We start from the raw sequence: 17,920 nt of genomic DNA on the forward strand, positions 1-17,920 counted from the left end.
TCTAAATAATGACATGTGATATTTGATGTGCCATTAATGTTTTGTGAAGTTATAAGCAGAAAAAGGGCCATAAAAGCAACACCAACATAATTGTCAAAGACATATTTAGCTATTAATCACTATATTTTTGTCTGTGAATAAAACAAATAGTCTGGTTGTATTTTACCCTCTCAGAGCTTTCCAACAACATGTGACACATGAATATTTGATCAGTTTGATGTTTTTACCGATTGCAATAATATATACAATGCAAATTGTTTTATGATCAAAACTGAACGAGATTCTTTGACAACCTTATTTGTCACTGACCCATATCACACACAAAAAACTGCTTAAAAATACTTTATATGTGCACATCTTTCATTTTATTTGATAAATCCAAGAAAACATTATTACAATAATCTACATGAACATCCTTATGAAACGTCAAATATATAGTATGGTTAAATTAAATTATATTTACCCCAAAGTGCAGAAACAAACACATTAAGCATGATTAAATGTGTGACATCATTACATTAATGCTGCAGTAAAAATACATTAATATTCAGAAACTTGGTTAAAAGCTCATGAAATAGTGAGAAAACTAAACCAATATTACCGTAACATTATTTACAGCTGATAAAAGCACATCTGTATTTAGAAAGATACTAAATATTTCAGCAGATAAGCGGAGCGGTTTAGGAGTCTCGCTTTGGTTGATTATTAACACACACTAGACTTTGACCCGGCAACTAAAAACCTCCGACACTAAACACTCACTACAAGAGTCATCACGTCACTGTAAAGTGACCGCAGATAATATTCTTCTATAGAAAGTACTTTTCAATAAAGCACGTCACACGTGTTGAACGCATGCGCTACTGCGGGGCCTACGGCAGGTTGATCCCGGTTCCAGGCGGGAGGGGCCAGTTCTCCTGGCCCTGGTGCGTCTGTAGGAGTCGATAAAGTTGTTTGAGGTGCGTTACAATGTTGTCTTTGATGTCCGGAACGGAGATCTGCAGACGAACACTTCCGCTGTCAAACGAACGAGTGCAGTCGCCTGAAAAAATCTCGCTGATCATACGCGCGACCACTGGAATGACCTGCAAAAACACGCACATAAAATGAATCAACACTAGGGGGCGCACACACGCGTTAATGGACTGCACGTGTCTTGAGATGCCATTTTAACACCCAGGTTTTGGGAAATTATGCGTTAGTTGTTTAGCTAAATACCGTAAGCTAATGCTTTCAAAGTGGAAAAATACAAATAATAGCTCTGCTGCCGAAAAAAAACCACCATGTCTGTTTGGGATCATCTGAAATCGTGACGTAAACTTTTGACATTTAATCATGAGCAGGATATGAATTATAGACATCTATTTCATTTACACTAGCTAAAATACTGATCAGCAATGGAATTACTAGTAAAAATGTGAATTATTTTATTTTAGTAATTAGGTTTGCACTAGTAACAACGTTAACTCCCGACATTCAAATTACATTATTACTATAAAAAAACTAATTTCGAATAGTAAACAACAATTACTGATATCTGTAATTAGGATTTTTTCTGTAAATATATTTCAACATGTCACCAAAGAGTAATAAAATAAATATAGATTAAAAGGCGTTCGTACTAGTTTCAATAAAATCATATATATATATTAATTTTGCCACTGGTACAAAACTTGCCACAACTACATTGCTATGTCAGAAATTAGCATTTTTACTCATTAGACTTCTGCACTAATAAAAATGTAATTAAAGATTTAAACAATTATAATTTTTACTAGTTTGTAGTACACTGCTTGTAAGTCTAGTCATAAATTAATTGTAGATATCTATAATTGCGTTTTGATGGGTAATTGTGAAATTTTACTAGTGAAAATGCAGTTACAGTATCAATCGTTTTTTTTTACTCGTTGAATTTCATTTTCAATAGCAAGTATTTATATTTCTGTGGGGGTCAGGGTCGCTCGGCGAGTATTGACGCTCACTATCACACCTGGAGTCGTGAGTTTGAATCCAGGTCGTGCTGAGTGACTCCAGCCAGGTCTCCTTAGCAACCAAATTGGCCTGGTTGCTAGGGAGGGTAGAGACACATGGGGTAACCAAATTGGCCTGGTTGCTAGGGAGGGTAGAGTCACATGGGGTAACCAATTTGGCCTGGTTGCTAGGGAGGGTAGAGTCACATGGAGTAACCAAATTGGCCTGGTTGCTAGGGAGGGTAGAGTCACATAGGGAGGGTAGAGCCACATGGGGTAACCAAATTGGCCCGGTTGCTAGGGAGGGTAGAGCCACATGGGGTAACCAAATTGGCCCGGTTGCTAGGGAGGGTAGAGCCACATGGGGTAACCAAATTGGCCCGGTTGCTAGGGAGGGTAGAGCCACATGGGGTAACCAAATTGGCCTGGTTGCTAGGGAGGGTAGAGCCACATGGGGTAACCAAATTGGCCCGGTTGCTAGGGAGGGTAGAGTCACATGGGGTAACCTCCCCGTGGTCGCTATAATGTGGTTCTCGCTCTCGGTGGGGCGTGTGGTGAGTTGTGCTGGATGCCGCGGAGAATAGCGTGAAGCCTCCACACGCGATACATCTCCATGGTAACGCGCTCAAGTCACGTGATAAGATGCGGAGTCACTACGCCACCACAAGGACTTAGAGCGCATTGGGAATTGGTAATTTCAAATTGACGAGAAAAAAACGAATTATTTCCGTAAATAATTATATAATTTTTACTAGTGAAACCAAATTACAGATATCAAAAATATTTACTAGTTGTAATTCAATTGTTCATCTCAGAAATTGACTTCTGCACTAGTGACAATGTAATTATTGATATAAACAAAATTATCGTTTTTACTAGTTAGTGGTACATTAATAATAAGACTAGCAATAAATTAATAATAGAGATCTTTAATTGCGTTTTGAACAGGAGTAAATAACAGATCACTGAATGGTTGAATGATATCAAGAATGGTTATGTCATCATTTTTAATATTAAGAATTTAAATTTTTACTAGGGCAAATGTAATTACGGATATCAAGAATTAGTATTTAGACTAGTAGATATCTGAAATTCACATCCTGCCGGTTATTAAATGTCAAAAGGACTTACGATAGGTGTCACTCGTGTTAATCTCACCTGTACCATGATGAGTTTTCGGTCTCTGGGTCTCCCATCGGGCCACTCCTCCCCAAAACACAGATGAATGTCAAACTGAGGCGGTCCGGATGACTGTCCACGCTGATGAGCGATCACTCCTACACACAAACACAGCATCACTACAAATGAGTTGACATTTGAAAAAAAAGAAAGCAACATACAGGTTTGGAACGACATGAGGGTGAGTAGATAATTACAGGACTTTCATACTCCAGAATATTTTCACTCAGTCATAGATTGATACTCACCGCTCAGGAATGACTCCAGACAGAAGAGTTTGACCTTGCGTTGGCGCTCGATGAGGTTTGGCGCGTTTGGATTGGGGGCGCAGGGACCGGACCAGTACACTTTACACTGGCACAGTCGTACGGCGTAGATGTCATGCCCGTTCACCTCTAGAATCAGCCCGCGGTCCATCACGTCAAGCAAACGGCTCGTGAACAGACGCTGTTTTTCGTTGTTGATGTGCTCGGTGGAGGGGAATCGCACCTGCTCCAGACTGATGGGACCGAACAACTCCTCCTGATTCATCATCGGGCCAAGATCACCGTAAAACAGCCGGCAGCCCAGCGGGTTACTCACGATGGCCGGAGGACACACCTCTTTACCGCGGTAATAAAACTGCACCTCTAGGTCCGTCACTGATGAGAGAAATACAAATGTGACTTTAATCATGTTAACTTAATGAAAAACACTGAATTTGTATCATTGGTGTGTATAATGTCATACTGGGAAGAGAACTGATCCACATCTCTGGCGTGGCGAAGATGTCCAGCGGTGCGGACGGCTGTACCTCCATGGGCGGAGCCTGCATATCTACGTCCAGAGGCTCTTTCTTAGGCCACACCTCCGCAGGAGGCGGCGGGCAACTGGGCGGCTGCATCGGCGAGACTGAACCAGGAGGAGTCCAAACCGGAGCCAGCGGAGAATTCATACCTTCAAACACATTCCAGATTGAATATATTTGAATTTTGTGACTTTCAGTTCATGTCTTTATTGAACACATCCCATTAAACATTCACAGTGCTGTGGAAAAAGTAAGTGAACCCTTGCATTTAATAACTGGTTGATCCTCATTTGGCAGCAATTACCTCAATCAAGCCTTTCCGGTATCTGCGGACTAGACCTGCACAACATTCAGAAGAAGAACTGCTTCAGCTCATATTCTTAGGATGTCTGGTGTCTCTCTTGAGGTCATTCCACAGCATCTCTATTGGGTTAAGGTCTGGGGTCTGACTGGGACACTCCAGAAGGGGAATTTTCTTTTTTTTATGCCATTCTGTAGTGGATTTACTTTGATGTTTGGGGTCAACTTCTACTGAGCTTCAGCTGGCGCACAGCCACCCTGACATTATCCTGTAGGATATCTTGATAAACTTGGGAATACATTATTCCCTCGATGATGGCAAGCGGTCCAGGCCCCGAAGCAGCAAAGCAGCCCCAACTCATGATGCTCTCTCCACCGTATTTCACCGTTGGCATGCGGTGCCCTTTTTATGCCATACGTAGCGCTGCATGTACTTCCCAAACAATTCAACCTTAGATTCATCAATAAACAAAACATTTTCCCAAAAGACTGTGGAGTGTGAAGGTGCTCGTTGGCGAACTGCAGGCGCACAGCAATGTTTCTGTTGGAAAGCAGCGGTTTCCTTCATGATATCCTGCCATGAACACCATACCTGTTTAATGTTTTCTGTATATTAGACTCATGAACAGAGATGTTCACCAGTTCCAATGATCCTTCAAGTCTCTGTCACTCTAGGGCTCTTTTTTACCCCATTGATCATTCTGCGGTGGTCCCTTTGAGTCATTTAGGCTGAACGGCCACTTCTAGTGAGAGTACCTATATTACTAAATCATCTCCATTTATAGACAGTTTGACTAACTGTGAACAGATGAATATCTAACGGCCACTTCTAGTGAGCGTACCTATAGTACTAAATCATCACCATTTATAGACAGTTTGTCTAACTGTGGACAGATGAATATCTAACGGCCACTTCTAGAGAGAGTACCTATAGTACTAAATCACCTCCATTTATAGACAGTTTGTCTCACTGTGGACAGATGAATATCTAACGGCCACTTCTAGTGAGCGTACCTATAGTACTAAATCATCTCCATTTATAGACAGTTTGTCTCACTGTGGACAGATGAATATCTAATGGCCACTTCTAGTGAGCGTACCTATAGTACTAAATCATCTCCATTTATAGACAGTTTGTCTAACTGTGGACAGATGAATATCTAACGGCCACTTCTAGAGAGAGTACCTATAGTACTAAATCATCTCCATTTATAGACAGTTTGTCTCACTGTGGACAGATGAATATCTAACGGCCACTTCTAGTGAGAGTACCTATAGTACTAAATCGTCTCCATTTATAGACAGTTTGTCTCACTGTGGACAGATGAATGTCTTAACAGCCACTTCTAGAGAGTACCTATAGTACTAAATCATCTCCATTTATAGACAGTTTGTCTCACTGTGGACAGATGAATATCTAACGGCCACTTCTAGTGAGAGTACCTATAGTACTAAATCATCTCCATTTATAGACAGTTTGTCTGACTGTGGACAGATGAATATCTAACGGCCACTTCTAGTGAGAGTACCTATAGTACTAAATCATCTCCATTTATAGACAGTTTGTCTAATTGTGAACAGATGAATATCTAACGGCCACTTCTAGTGAGAGTACCTATAGTACTAAATCATCTCCATTTATAGACAGTTTGTCTAACTGTGGACAGATGAATATCTAACGGCCACTTCTAGAGAGTACCTATAGTACTAAATCATCTCCATTTATAGACAGTTTGTCTCACTGTGGACAGATGAATATCTAACGGCCACTTCTAGTGAGAGTACCTATAGTACTAAATCATCTCCATTTATAGACAGTTTGTCTCACTGTGGACAGATGAATATCTAACGGCCACTTCTAGAGAGAGTACCTATAGTACTAAATCATCTCCATTTATAGACAGTTTGTCTCACTGTAGACAGATGAATATCTAACGGCCACTTCTAGTGAGAGTACCTATAGTATTAAATCATCTCCATTTATAGACAGTTTGTCTCACTGTAGACAGATGAATATCTAACGGCCACTTCTAGTGAGAGTACCTATAGTACTAAATCATCTCCATTTATAGACAGTTTGTCTCACTGTGAACAGATGAATATCTAACGGCCACTTCTAGTGAGAGTACCTATAATACTAAATCATCTCCATTTATAGACAGTTTGTCTAACTGTGGACAGATGAATATCTAAACTCTTCCAGATAACTTTCTAACCATTTCCAGCTTCATGCAAAGCAACAATTCTTGATTGTAGGTCTTCTGAGATCTCGTGGTCCATGTCAACAGATGCTTCTTGTGAATAGCAAACTCAAAATGTGCAAAAAGTGCTTTTTATAAGTCAAAGTAGCTCTAACCCACACCTACAATCTAGTTAATAATTAATTAGATGCCAGGTTTGCCAACTCCTGACTTTAATTAGCTTCTGTTGACTTGATTAGCCCAGGGGTTCACATACTGCGAATGTTTGAATGATGTATTCAATATGTACAAGAACAATACACTAATGTGTGCGTTATTAGTTAAAACAGATTGTCTTTGTTCATTGTTGTCACTTAGATGAAGATCAAACCAGACTTTAAGACAAATGCATACATAAATGCAGCTAATTCCAAAAGGTAATTAAATTACAATTGTCTAATACGAGCTGATATTGTTATCTGTAGTAATCAAAAGCTTATCAAAAATGCTCTCTATACAACTTCAGATGCATAAAACCTGGAAAATTCCTTTAATAAATTACCGTGGGGTGGGTATGGTGGGGGGGGCTCTGGTGTGTCTGGAACGTCATCTTCATCACCGTCAGTCTCATATGTCGGGACTGAACCTGAGAGAGCACAGTATACATACTGCACAAATAGTACAAGTAGTAGTGTGTGTTTGTGTCATGGTTTATAATTAGTCAGTGTGTGTGTGTGTGTGTTACCTGGGTTACTGAGCGTTTGAGGAATATCACACACATTGTAGATCTTCAGTGGATTCATGGGAACTTCTTTAGTTCCATCGTAAATGAGGTTAAACTCTCGGCTCTTGTTAAGTGCACAGCGCAGTTGAGCTTTCCATTTAGCCGGATCCGGTTCGTCGACACCTTCCTGATATTTACCCGTTTCCACAGCCCACGCCTGACACAAGCACACACACACACACACAAGTGAATATCTCGATGATTTAATATGTATTTTGGCCATTAGGTTTCCCAAAGAGAGCATTTTTAGACTAGTTTCATGACCCTTTCTTGTCCCGAATATGACAGCGTTACAACAGGTTTTTTTTAATAGGGTCTCAGATTTCAACTTTATTAGCAGCACTAGAGTTATATTTGATTTATTCACGTGAATCGGTTCAAGTCATCACTCAAAAATATCCATTGAAGTCTCTTTGTGGAATTTTTTTTTACGTAATACAATGTTTTAGTAAAATATATGAAGGTAAATATGGTTTATTACTCTATATTGTTATATTGGTGCATATAAATAATTATGATTAAATATTCTTCCATTCGTAGTGGAAAAACAGTGTGGAACAAAGGGCAGGTGTCCGAAGTATCTGGGGAGGATCGTAGCAAAAAACAAGGGGACAATGCCCCCACTAGCCCCCCATCCTTGAAAACTTTATTTTTAACAGATTTTTCAAAAGATATGACAGTATTTTACTTCTAGCATTAAACGTTTAGAATCGAATTGGCCTCAATGGTGGTTTGAAAGACAATTATGGTCCTCTCTTTTTGAAGAAAGTCTACTCAAATCAAATACATACGGAGATCGATATCAAACTTAGTCAAAACGATTAAAAATGTCAATATGGTGGTCTGGGTATCTCACCAAATTGGCTCGGTTGCTAGGGAGGGTAGAGTCACATGGGGTAACCTCCTTGTGGTCGCTATAATGTGGTTCTCGCTCTCGGTGGGGCGTGTGGCGAGTTGTGCGTGGATGCCGCGGAGAATAGCGTGAAGCCTCCACACGCGCTACGTCTCCACGGTAACACGCGCAACAAGTCACGTGATAAGATGCGCGGATTGACGGTCTCAGACATGGAGGCAACTGAGATTCGTCCTCCACCACCCGGATTGAGTCGCTACGCCACCACGTGGACTTAGAGCGCATTGGGAATTGGGCGTGCCAAATTAGAAAGAAAATTCTATAAATGTTTCGTGCAGTATTTGAGGTCTGTAGGATCTTCATCACTCACTTTAAAGATGGTGTTCTCCTCCTCTTGTTGCGGAGTGTGACGCGTCGCGTGTTTCCATGGAATCTGGAAGCGTTTGCCATCACGGTCCAGCCACACGAGACCCGGAAACGTCCCGTTGTCCACCTGAGCGACGAGCCACGGTTTCAGACGGACACGCCGTGGGTGAGAAGACATGATGCCTCTTCTGTAGAGGAGTAACACATATCAAACTGAAGTCAAGTGGTTTTATTATTGTGGTTCAACCATATACAGTTAGAAACGAGACAACGTTCCTCCAGGACCATGTGCTACATAAAACAACATAGGACAAACCCAGAACCACATGAGACTCAGTGTGGTGGTGGTGGAGATGCCGTTCCCGATTCGGACTGACTGAGGTTTCAGAGTCAGGAAGTCCTAATGTGCCTCGTGACGAGCCTCTCGAAGCATTTCATGATGATGGGTGTAAGTGCGACGGGACGGTAGTCGTTGAGGCAGGACACTGAAGACTTCTTTGGCATGGGGATGATGGTGGTGGCCTTGAAGCACGTTGGAACGACGATGCTGCTCAGAGAGATCTTGAAGATGTCGGTAAGAACATCTGCCAGCTGGTCTGCACATCCTCTGAGCACTCTGCCAGGAATGTTGTCTGGTCCGGCAGCCTTCCGTGGGTTGACAAATCCACCGTGGTAAGACAGAGCACCTGGTCGTTGGGAGGAGGGGTGGTCTTCCTCGCCACCACGTCGTTCTGCACTTCAAACCGAGCGTAGAAGTCGTTCAGCGCATCTTGAAGGGAGGCATCTTTGTCACAGGCAACTGATGTTGTCCTGTAGTTGGTGATGGCCTGGATGCCCTGCCACATGCGCCACGTGTCACCACTGTCCTGGAAGTGACTGTGGATTCTCTGGGCGTGGGCGCGCTTTGCCTCTCTGATGGCACGGAACACTTTAGCCCTCGCTGTTCTTAGGACAGCATTGTCGCCTGCTCTGAAGGCGGAGTCTCGGGTCCTCAGAAGCGCACGCACCTCCGCAGTCATCCACGGCTTCTTAACATATCATACTAACATTATCTGGAAATCAAGACTTCGGGATCCAATTTTTGGTTTATCTCAAAACAAACTGGTTTACAGTGGTTCCTTTTAAATCATCATCATTAGATAAACATCCTGTTTATTTCAATTTTACTCTGTTATTAATGTTTGCATGGGGGGGCAATGCCCCCTTCCAAACCCATTTTAACTTTTCACTTTAATTGGTATACTGATAATAATTGGCAATCAACACAATGCATGAAATTGCATTAAACACTTTCACAAGTGGACTCCACTTACAACACTGATTTAAAAGTCCTATTAAAATGCTTATTGTTATTATTATTAAGGCCTTAAACTGCTGCTTTATCCGTCAGATATGAGGAGATGCATTTATTTTAAACAACAAACATAACGAAGGAAATAGTCAGACAATAGAGACTTTAAACAACATTATTTAATCAACGTATAATCAAAAATAGGTGCCATTTGCGTTGAGGTTAAATGAGTGATTAAATGAATGAGTAAACACACACAATACCTTTTTAATATCTCAGTACACAAGCACGAAAACATATAACCTTTCGATAAAACGCTTAAATTCAGGATTAAAGCTCATTAAACTACTGGAATGTGAGTAAAACATAAATATGACATATTAATGAGTCTCACCTGCAGGTTTCAGGAAGCGCTCGCGCTCCACGCCAGAAAAAAAGCCACGAATCCTGAGGCCTTCACCGTGAAAATGAACCGATTTGTTTAAATATAACATATAATCGGTTAAAATGAACGTGCCATCGTGTAATCAGCAATCTCGCCGTGTAAAGTGTGTTTTGAGCGTGTTTGAATTTCTGCACGAGTTTCACCGTCTATCGAAACTCAGGTGAGGCGTGACGTCACGAGTCACACCTTGTTTTTACAAACACGCATGCGCGCACGCGCGTACTCATATCCTTGTGGGAATCCATATTTATTGTTCAAGTTAGTTGAAATGACTACACTTTTTTTGTACTGTGGCTGTACTATGGTCGACTAGTATCAGCAGGTAATACTACAGTATTTTGATGTATCACCTGCAAATAAAGTGCATGTTATTGTCATTCCAGACATATTCCAGTGTGTGTCCAAGTCTACACTTGTACCCACACTGAGATCAATGCATTGACTTCACTGTAAACAATACATACAGTACACAATGAACAATAACAACATGGCTTTACCATGACACCATGTGCAAGGGAAGAAAAAAGCCCCCACTCTATTACTATATGGCATTTTGGTATTATTTTGTGTTGGAATATGATATTATTAGGCTAATATATGAACCATTTTGAAATAAAAAATGTGAGTTTTGTGAGTTTTAGTTCATGTGTGTTAGTTTTGAGGTCATTTATATAAGGGCTGGTAATGTATGTGATCTTTGGTGGGCACTTGTATGTTTGGGGGGCAACGTTGATCATCCCGCCATCAGTCTAGGTTCGGAGTGCCCCTTGATGATTTAGCTGTCAGTCAGGGTGGGTGTCTAAAGACTAAGACCCGGCCATGATCTATATGCTTATGTGCTTTAAAGGTGGCAATATATATGTTTATCAGATGTTTAACACTTACAATATGCAGCCTTTTTCTTCTGGGAAAACAGACCAAAAATATTGATGACTCATCTAGTCTGCAGGGGCGTGTCCACATATTCGTCCAATCAGATGCTCTCTGGAGTGAGAATGTCCCTCCCCCTGTTAATAATACATGCAGTAGTGTAACAGGAGCCAGCTGGTAGGTCATTGTGAAGTGTGAAACCTCTCTCCCCTGGCCTCAAGAGGCGCAATAGCGATGACACTAGAGGCTGTAGCTTTTAGCTTCCTTGTTAGCTTGCCCGCCTCCCATGCCAGAGACCCGTTCAATTCCAGCTTCGAGCAGGTCGAGTAGGACCAGTTACAGTGGTGCCGTGACCCGGATGGGAGTAAGGTTTAGGGGGGTGAGTGTAACGGAAGCTAGCTGGTATATAGCTATGCGGTGTGTAAACCTCACTCTCCTGTCACCACTAGCGACTGACACTAGAGGCTGTAGCTTTTAGCCTCCTTGTTAGCATGCCCACCTCCCATGCCAGAGACCATAGTTCAAATCGTGCTTCGACCAGGTCAATTAGGACCAGTTACAGTGGTGCCATGACCCGGATGGGAGTAAGGTTTAGGGGGTTGAGTGTAACGGAAGCTAGCTGGTAGATAGCTATGCAGTGTGTAAGCCTCACTCTCCTGTCGCCACTAGCAACTGACACTAGAGGCTGTAGCCTTTAGCCTCCTCGTTAGCGCACCTGCCTCCCATGCCAGAGACTTCCGACTTTCGAATCTCGCTCGGAGCAGGTCCAGCAGGACCACAGTAGCAAATTACACTTCACAGCTGTGGCGTTTTAATAGAAAATATGTCACCACAGAACTTTTGCTGTTTCATATTTTAATTTGAAAAGAGAAGTGTGACATTATAACACCCATAGCATTTAAGCAGTTTTACATAAATAACAGGTTAATATACAAAGATATAATCACAGAACGGAAGATATTTTCTGCAATCGGGGCGTTGATTCAAGGGGGGATGTGGAGCGTTAACCCCCCCCCCCCCCCAATAATCAAAACAAGCATGTACAACCCCCAATATTTATACCATGATCAATGGAAACATGTACATTCTTCACACTGTAACCCCCCCCATGTTCAATCCAAATCTGCACCCTTGGGTTGCAAAGATGCAATGTTTTAACGTCATGAAAATATTTCCACAGCGGTACTTTAAGTGCACTTAAATACAGTGTTTGCTCTGATCAGATTAGTATTAATACTAATGTAATTCTGTGTGACTGCATGAGAATAATCAGGCTGTTGTGTTGTGAAATTCAGTCCAGCTGAGATAAACACAGTAAAACATGGTGAATTGTGTTCATATCTGATGTGTTGAGGGTTAAAAACACTTCACTCGAGGACAAATAAAAAGCCTCGTCTTCTTAGTTTAGCCGTCCTCCTCGCTACTGTTTGGCACCCTGATTTCGCGCCACTTATGGTCAGTTGATCTGTTGTTCAGAGTTGATCTCGTTGTAGATTTTATTGACGACATGAGACAGATCCAAACTCTGAGTCAGCATATCCAACAGCGTGTCGTCTCCCTGAATACCTCCCATAAACTCCTCCAGAGACAGCTGACCTGAACACACACATTTACTAATATCATTTGATTAACAACATCACTTTATTAAATATGCAAATATAATCTTACCGTCTCCATTCAGGTCGATCTTGTCAAACACCATGTTGGTAAAATCTTCCGCGGACATCTCCTGCTCGATTCCGTTAATGGCGCGAATCGCCTGAAACAGAAAAACAAAACGATTTCACAGCTGTGCACGAGTGTTACACCTGACGTCAACTACACATGATCCTCTTACACCATATTTAGTCATATGTTAATAAATACAACCTTATTTTTAACCAAAAATATTTTAAAAAGCTATAAAAGTCATTGCTGGTTCATAATACCTCATTAATAAACTAACGTAAACACATTGAATTTATGATAAAGAGTTACTAAATTATTTTGGGGGCTGTTTTTGTTCCTGACCTTGAATATTAGCAGCAGTTCTTCTCGGTCGATACATCCGCTGCCATCCACATCGTACAGTTTGAAATACCAGCGCAGTTTTTGTTGAACACCCCCTTTTAACACCAGACTGAGCGCAGCGACATACTCCATGAAATCAATATACCCGTCCTGACAACACAAACACACAATCAACAACCCTAACACACCAGTGTAAGATATTATTGAACTAATGTCGTGATGCTACTTAAATGTAATTAACTTTTGTTTGTTGTGCTCAGAACAGCGGTTCTTGCATGTATGATAGTATGTTTATTTATAAATGTGCTTGTTTATGTGTTGGTAGAACTGAAAGTAAACATGGTAAACACACACACATGTGAAAGCTGATTCACACAGATTGAGTTCACGGACACAGAAATAGAGCAGGAGAGATTAGACAGTTTTTAGTTCAGTGTGGTTAAACATCATTAGAGGGAAATCCAAATATGCCCCGCCCCCTCTGTTACAACGCCCTGCCCCCCTCAGCCACGTTGACTAATTTTACAGTAATGGATTTTAATACACCCATGCGCAATCATATTTATAAGTTATAGGTGCTGTAAGCAATTGTTTTCATGGAAAGATATGCACCATTTTTGAACGTTTTTAATGAAATAAGTGATGTGAGATATCTCACCGGTGTCTGTGACAGCTCTAGAATCTGTAAACATCAAACAAAAACATGTCTGCGGACAACGAGGCTTTGTGCCTGTCAATCATTAAGTTTTGTAGTTGCAGCGAATTATTGAGGCTTAATGGCATTTTTATGCCATGTTGTTCATAACAGTGTCCAGATGAGGGCACTATTGTACCGTTTCTGCTTATGTCGTTCTCATTTATTCTAATCTGAGTGCAGGGTTTTGGGGGGAAAGGGGCGTGGCTAATCCAACGGCTCAGTTTGACAGTTTGCGGAAATTCTAGAACGGCAAAAATTGCACCTTTAATATAACGTTATTTAATGAATTATATAAGGGTTATTCAAAGTCACCACAACCACAATTCAGAAACATCCTCGGATGAAATGTATGACTTTGTTAATACTTTTTCTGAAGAAAGATAAACAGAACTGACGATGAAAGCCAAAATGGATCAATATTTACTGAGGAATCTATTATTTTGTAGAGGGGGTTCAAAATGACCATTTTCGCCAATTATTTTGGAGCAAAACTACAGGTAAATAAAATAACCTTAGAAAGGTGTCCGCATCATGATTTCATTTAAACACAGAGATTGGTTGATCTATTATTACAATCAGTTGACTTCAGCACCCCTTGTTGCATTATATACCAATGGTGTGACTCCAAAAATGGGAAAAGGCACTTTTTTGTGTTGTTTTTCCAAAGTTAGAGTGCCTATAACCCCAGATGTATTAAGAAGTATCCTTTTAGATTCTAGTTTCAGAGATATAGAGCTCTCAATATGGCTCCATGTGTAATTGTACCTTTTCCAAAGGTCATAAACCAATGGAAAGTGGAAAGTGGAAAATATGGTTCACATTTTTCATTTTTCCAGAGTTACCTTTACAAAATCACCCTAGTGGAACTTTGATTATAATATTGAAACAATATTTAAATATTAATCCTTGAAAAGTCTTGTGAAATGAATGAAAGTGGTCTTCAGAAATAAAGCAGCAGGCATTGAAGACAACAAACCCATCCGTTACCCAGATTAAGTGTTCTGATGGGTCTTAGTTCAGCCCTCTGACCTGTGCAGCTACGGTTTACCGTATTAAAACAAATCTCATTACTCAATCCTCAGCTGAACTCAAACGGAGGGGACGTGAGGTGACGGAGGTCTCATCGCTGACACTAACCCTCATGTCTCCATTTTCCATATCTGCGAGCAGGGGCGGATTGGGACGAGAATTCTGCCCTGAATTTTACATAGAAACCGGCCCATAAATTGTTGGGGGGGTGGGTCGCGGCCCTTTTCTGCATATAACGGCGCCATATTGCGGCCCTCTTCAGCCAGGCGCGGCCTGTTCGGTATAATGCGGAGGCCCGTTTCAGCTTATGTGGCCCCGTTTCGTTGCTGGCCCACCGGGAAAGGTCCCGGATCGCCCAACGGCCAATACGTCCCATTCAGTGAATCAGAGGCCCTTATGTTCTATTTGGGGCCCGTTTTAATGGCTTAAAAAAACAATTTTAATATTGAAAAATGTACATTGATCAATCATGTTAATTATTAACTTTTACATTACTTAATCTGCGTATCTCAGCGAGTATTGACGCTGACTATCACCCCTGGAGTCGCGAGTTCGAATCCAGGGTGTGCTGAGTGACTGAGGAGAATAGCGTGAAGCCTCCACACGCGTTACGTCTCCACGGTAACGCGTTCAACAAGTCACGTGATAAAATGAGCGGATTGACGGTCTCAGATGCGGAGGCAACTGAGATTCGTCCTCCACTACCCGGATTGAGGCGAGTCACTACAACACCAGGAGGACTTAAGAGCGCAATGTTGTATGTATGTTTATTGAATAGAGGCTATTTATAAATGATAAACTAAATAATAACTTTGTAATATTTAATGAGGACAATAGAAATATACACAGAAATGATATAGCATATAAGTAAGATTTAAAAATAAAAAAGATTTTTTAAATGAAATGCATTTAATCAGTTAATGCAGCTGATTTGCCTTTTTCTCAAAGCGTATTGTTTAAAAGATTACTTAAATTTATTCTGAATTATATGTACATTATTTAAAGATTACTCAATTTGGGTTGATGGAAATATACTCAAAATTATATTTTAACTTATTTTAAAATATTCGCATTTAATTTGATAAACTTCCATCAAACTGAATTCTGTGATCTTTAACTAAACTAAATTAATAAAACTAATATATATATATATATATATATTGTAGAAAAATAAATGCTTTTCTTACGTCATTCATATCAAACGTGCAGAACATGGTCTTGACGTACGCGTTTGACGAATCCGACAGATTCTTCAGACCGAAAAACTTCTTGAACTCGTAGAAGGTGAGCTGACCGGACGGACACTCCGTCATGAACTTTCGGTACCACTGATGCGACTGACAGGCGCTCAGTTCCTCTAGAGTCACACCGGAGGCGTTCCCCATCGCCACACCGTTTACCGGAGAACCGAGAGAGAGAGAGAAAGAGAGATAGAGAGAGAGACCTGTCACCGTCCCGACACAAACACACATTGACACATGAGCCTGAGCGCGCGGGACATCACACAAGCCCACCTGCCAATCCCGCGCGCGGGATTACCGCACAACGTCACTCTGACGTCACGCTCCGGTCTGTTTTTTCACGTACGATCGATTAAGAATGTATAAACACTCAAATACACTGAAGTGACACAGAAACATTGTTTATAGCTTTATTGTGGTTTTAAGATGTAGTCGTTCCTCCACTTGGTGGGGTTGCTGGCCTGCAGACCAGTGCATTTGCGTCTATGGTCCGTGTCCCAGGAGAACATGTACCCGCAGGTGTGCTTCTGAGCCGTGTAGAAGGGTCTCAGAGAGTTCCCGCTGGACTGAGGGGTATTTAGACCCTCAGGGTTGCAGTAGAGCAGGACAGCGGGGGTGAGATGGGGTGATCTATGGCGCTCTTGAATCTCTGCCATCTGCCCGACACTCCCGCCACCCGCCAGAACGACAGACATATTCTAGCGCAACAGACAAAAATTACCACTTTACAACTAAAATATCTGAACAATACATGAACAAGATTGGTATACATCATTTAAAAAGGCATATATCGATCGATCACTATAGTGTTTATTAGAGCTGGTTTACACCTGTACCTCAGTCTGAGAGTTTCCCGCTCTTTTCTGCATATTCATGATTATTTCGGCGGCAGATTTGAGTCGAGTCTGTCTCGCACGGAATTGATTTAGAGTCTGAAGATGTTTGACTGATCTGTGTCTAGGATGCTCTTTATGACATCACAGAGAGGTTTCCTAGCATGACATTCTAGAATCTTCACACTATGAGTTCTCAGAGTGGTGAAACAGCAGCACTGTAAAAATGGATTTAGTCTTTTATTTATCATAACTAGAATATAACTGGGGCTCCAGGTGAAATCATGAGAATGGGCCCCACCAGTGTGAAAGTCATCATTACTTTAAAATATCCATAATGTCAAAGCAATAAATCACGTGTCCAAGAACTTTTTTCCCCAACATGAAGATGTACTTTAAATATATTACATCATTTTTTTAAGTCAATATTTCAAGTTTTTAAAACTTGTGTGTCAATTTAAAAAATATTACTCAGAGGTCCTTAGGTCCCATCCATCCATCTATCTGTCTGTCTGTCTGTCTGCTTCCATCCATCTATTTATCTGTCTGTCTGCTTCCATCCATCTATCTATCTGTCTGTCTGTCTGCTTCCATCCATCTATCTATCTGTCTGTCTGTCTGCTTCCATCCATCTATCTATCTATCTGTCTGTCTGTCTGCTTCCATCCATCTATCTATCTGTCTGTCTGTCTGCTTCCATCCATCTATCTATCTGTCTGTCTGTCTGCTTCCATCCATCTATCTATCTGTCTGTCTGTCTGCTTCCATCCATCTATCTATCTGTCTGTCTGTCTGCTTCCATCCATCTATCTATCTGTCTGTCTGTCTGCTTCCATCCATCTATCTATCTGTCTGTCTGTCTGCTTCCATCCATCTATCTATCTGTCTGTCTGTCTGCTTCCATCCATCTATCTATCTGTCTGTCTGTCTGCTTCCATCCATCTATCTATTTGTCTGTCTGTCTGCTTCCATCCATCTATCTATCTGTCTGTCTGTCTGCTTCCATCCATCTATCTATCTGTCTGTCTGTCTGCTTCCATCTATCTATCTATCTGTCTGTCTGTCTGCTTCCATCCATCTATCTA

At 41.2% G+C, this 17,920-nt stretch overlaps 2 protein-coding genes across 2 annotated transcripts; both read right to left on the bottom strand.

Annotated features, from left to right (window-relative positions):
• Positions 1-354: 354 nt before the first annotated feature.
• LOC127640844 (interferon regulatory factor 6-like) lies at positions 355-10,327 on the bottom strand. The gene is made up of 8 exons (XM_052123508.1): positions 10,105-10,327; positions 8,424-8,607; positions 7,162-7,357; positions 6,979-7,062; positions 3,879-4,085; positions 3,398-3,790; positions 3,129-3,247; positions 355-1,085 (listed from the first exon to the last, which is right to left on the bottom strand). The coding sequence occupies exons 2-8, from the start codon at positions 8,595-8,597 to the stop codon at positions 873-875; spliced, it is 1,386 nt and encodes a 461-aa protein (XP_051979468.1). The 5' UTR covers positions 8,598-8,607; positions 10,105-10,327; the 3' UTR covers positions 355-872.
• A 1,740-nt stretch (positions 10,328-12,067) lies between these two features.
• LOC127640846 (guanylyl cyclase-activating protein 1-like) lies at positions 12,068-16,212 on the bottom strand. The gene is made up of 4 exons (XM_052123510.1): positions 15,949-16,212; positions 13,036-13,185; positions 12,694-12,784; positions 12,068-12,621 (listed from the first exon to the last, which is right to left on the bottom strand). Exons 1-4 carry the CDS (start codon positions 16,144-16,146, stop codon positions 12,482-12,484), a joined length of 579 nt encoding a protein of 192 aa, XP_051979470.1. The 5' UTR covers positions 16,147-16,212; the 3' UTR covers positions 12,068-12,481.
• Positions 16,213-17,920: the final 1,708 nt, after the last annotated feature.

Source organism: Xyrauchen texanus, chromosome 50, assembly GCF_025860055.1.
Source record: "Xyrauchen texanus isolate HMW12.3.18 chromosome 50, RBS_HiC_50CHRs, whole genome shotgun sequence".
NCBI lineage: Eukaryota > Metazoa > Chordata > Actinopteri > Cypriniformes > Catostomidae > Xyrauchen > Xyrauchen texanus.

Coding starts and splice junctions, on each gene's coding strand:
- LOC127640844 (XM_052123508.1), bottom strand. CDS start 8,597: ATGTCTTCTCACCCACGGCGTGTCCGTCTGAAACCGTGGCTCGTCGCT. Junction 7,358..8,423: donor AGGAGAACACCATCTTTAAA/GTGAGTGATGAA, acceptor TGCTTGTGTCAG/GCGTGGGCTGTGGAAACGGG. Junction 1,086..3,128: donor GAAAACTCATCATGGTACAG/GTGAGATTAACA, acceptor GTGTTTTTGCAG/GTCATTCCAGTGGTCGCGCG.
- LOC127640846 (XM_052123510.1), bottom strand. CDS start 16,146: ATGGGGAACGCCTCCGGTGTGACTCTAGAGGAACTGAGCGCCTGTCAG. Junction 12,785..13,035: donor AACTGCTGCTAATATTCAAG/GTCAGGAACAAA, acceptor TTTCTGTTTCAG/GCGATTCGCGCCATTAACGG. Junction 12,622..12,693: donor GATCGACCTGAATGGAGACG/GTAAGATTATAT, acceptor GTGTGTGTTCAG/GTCAGCTGTCTCTGGAGGAG.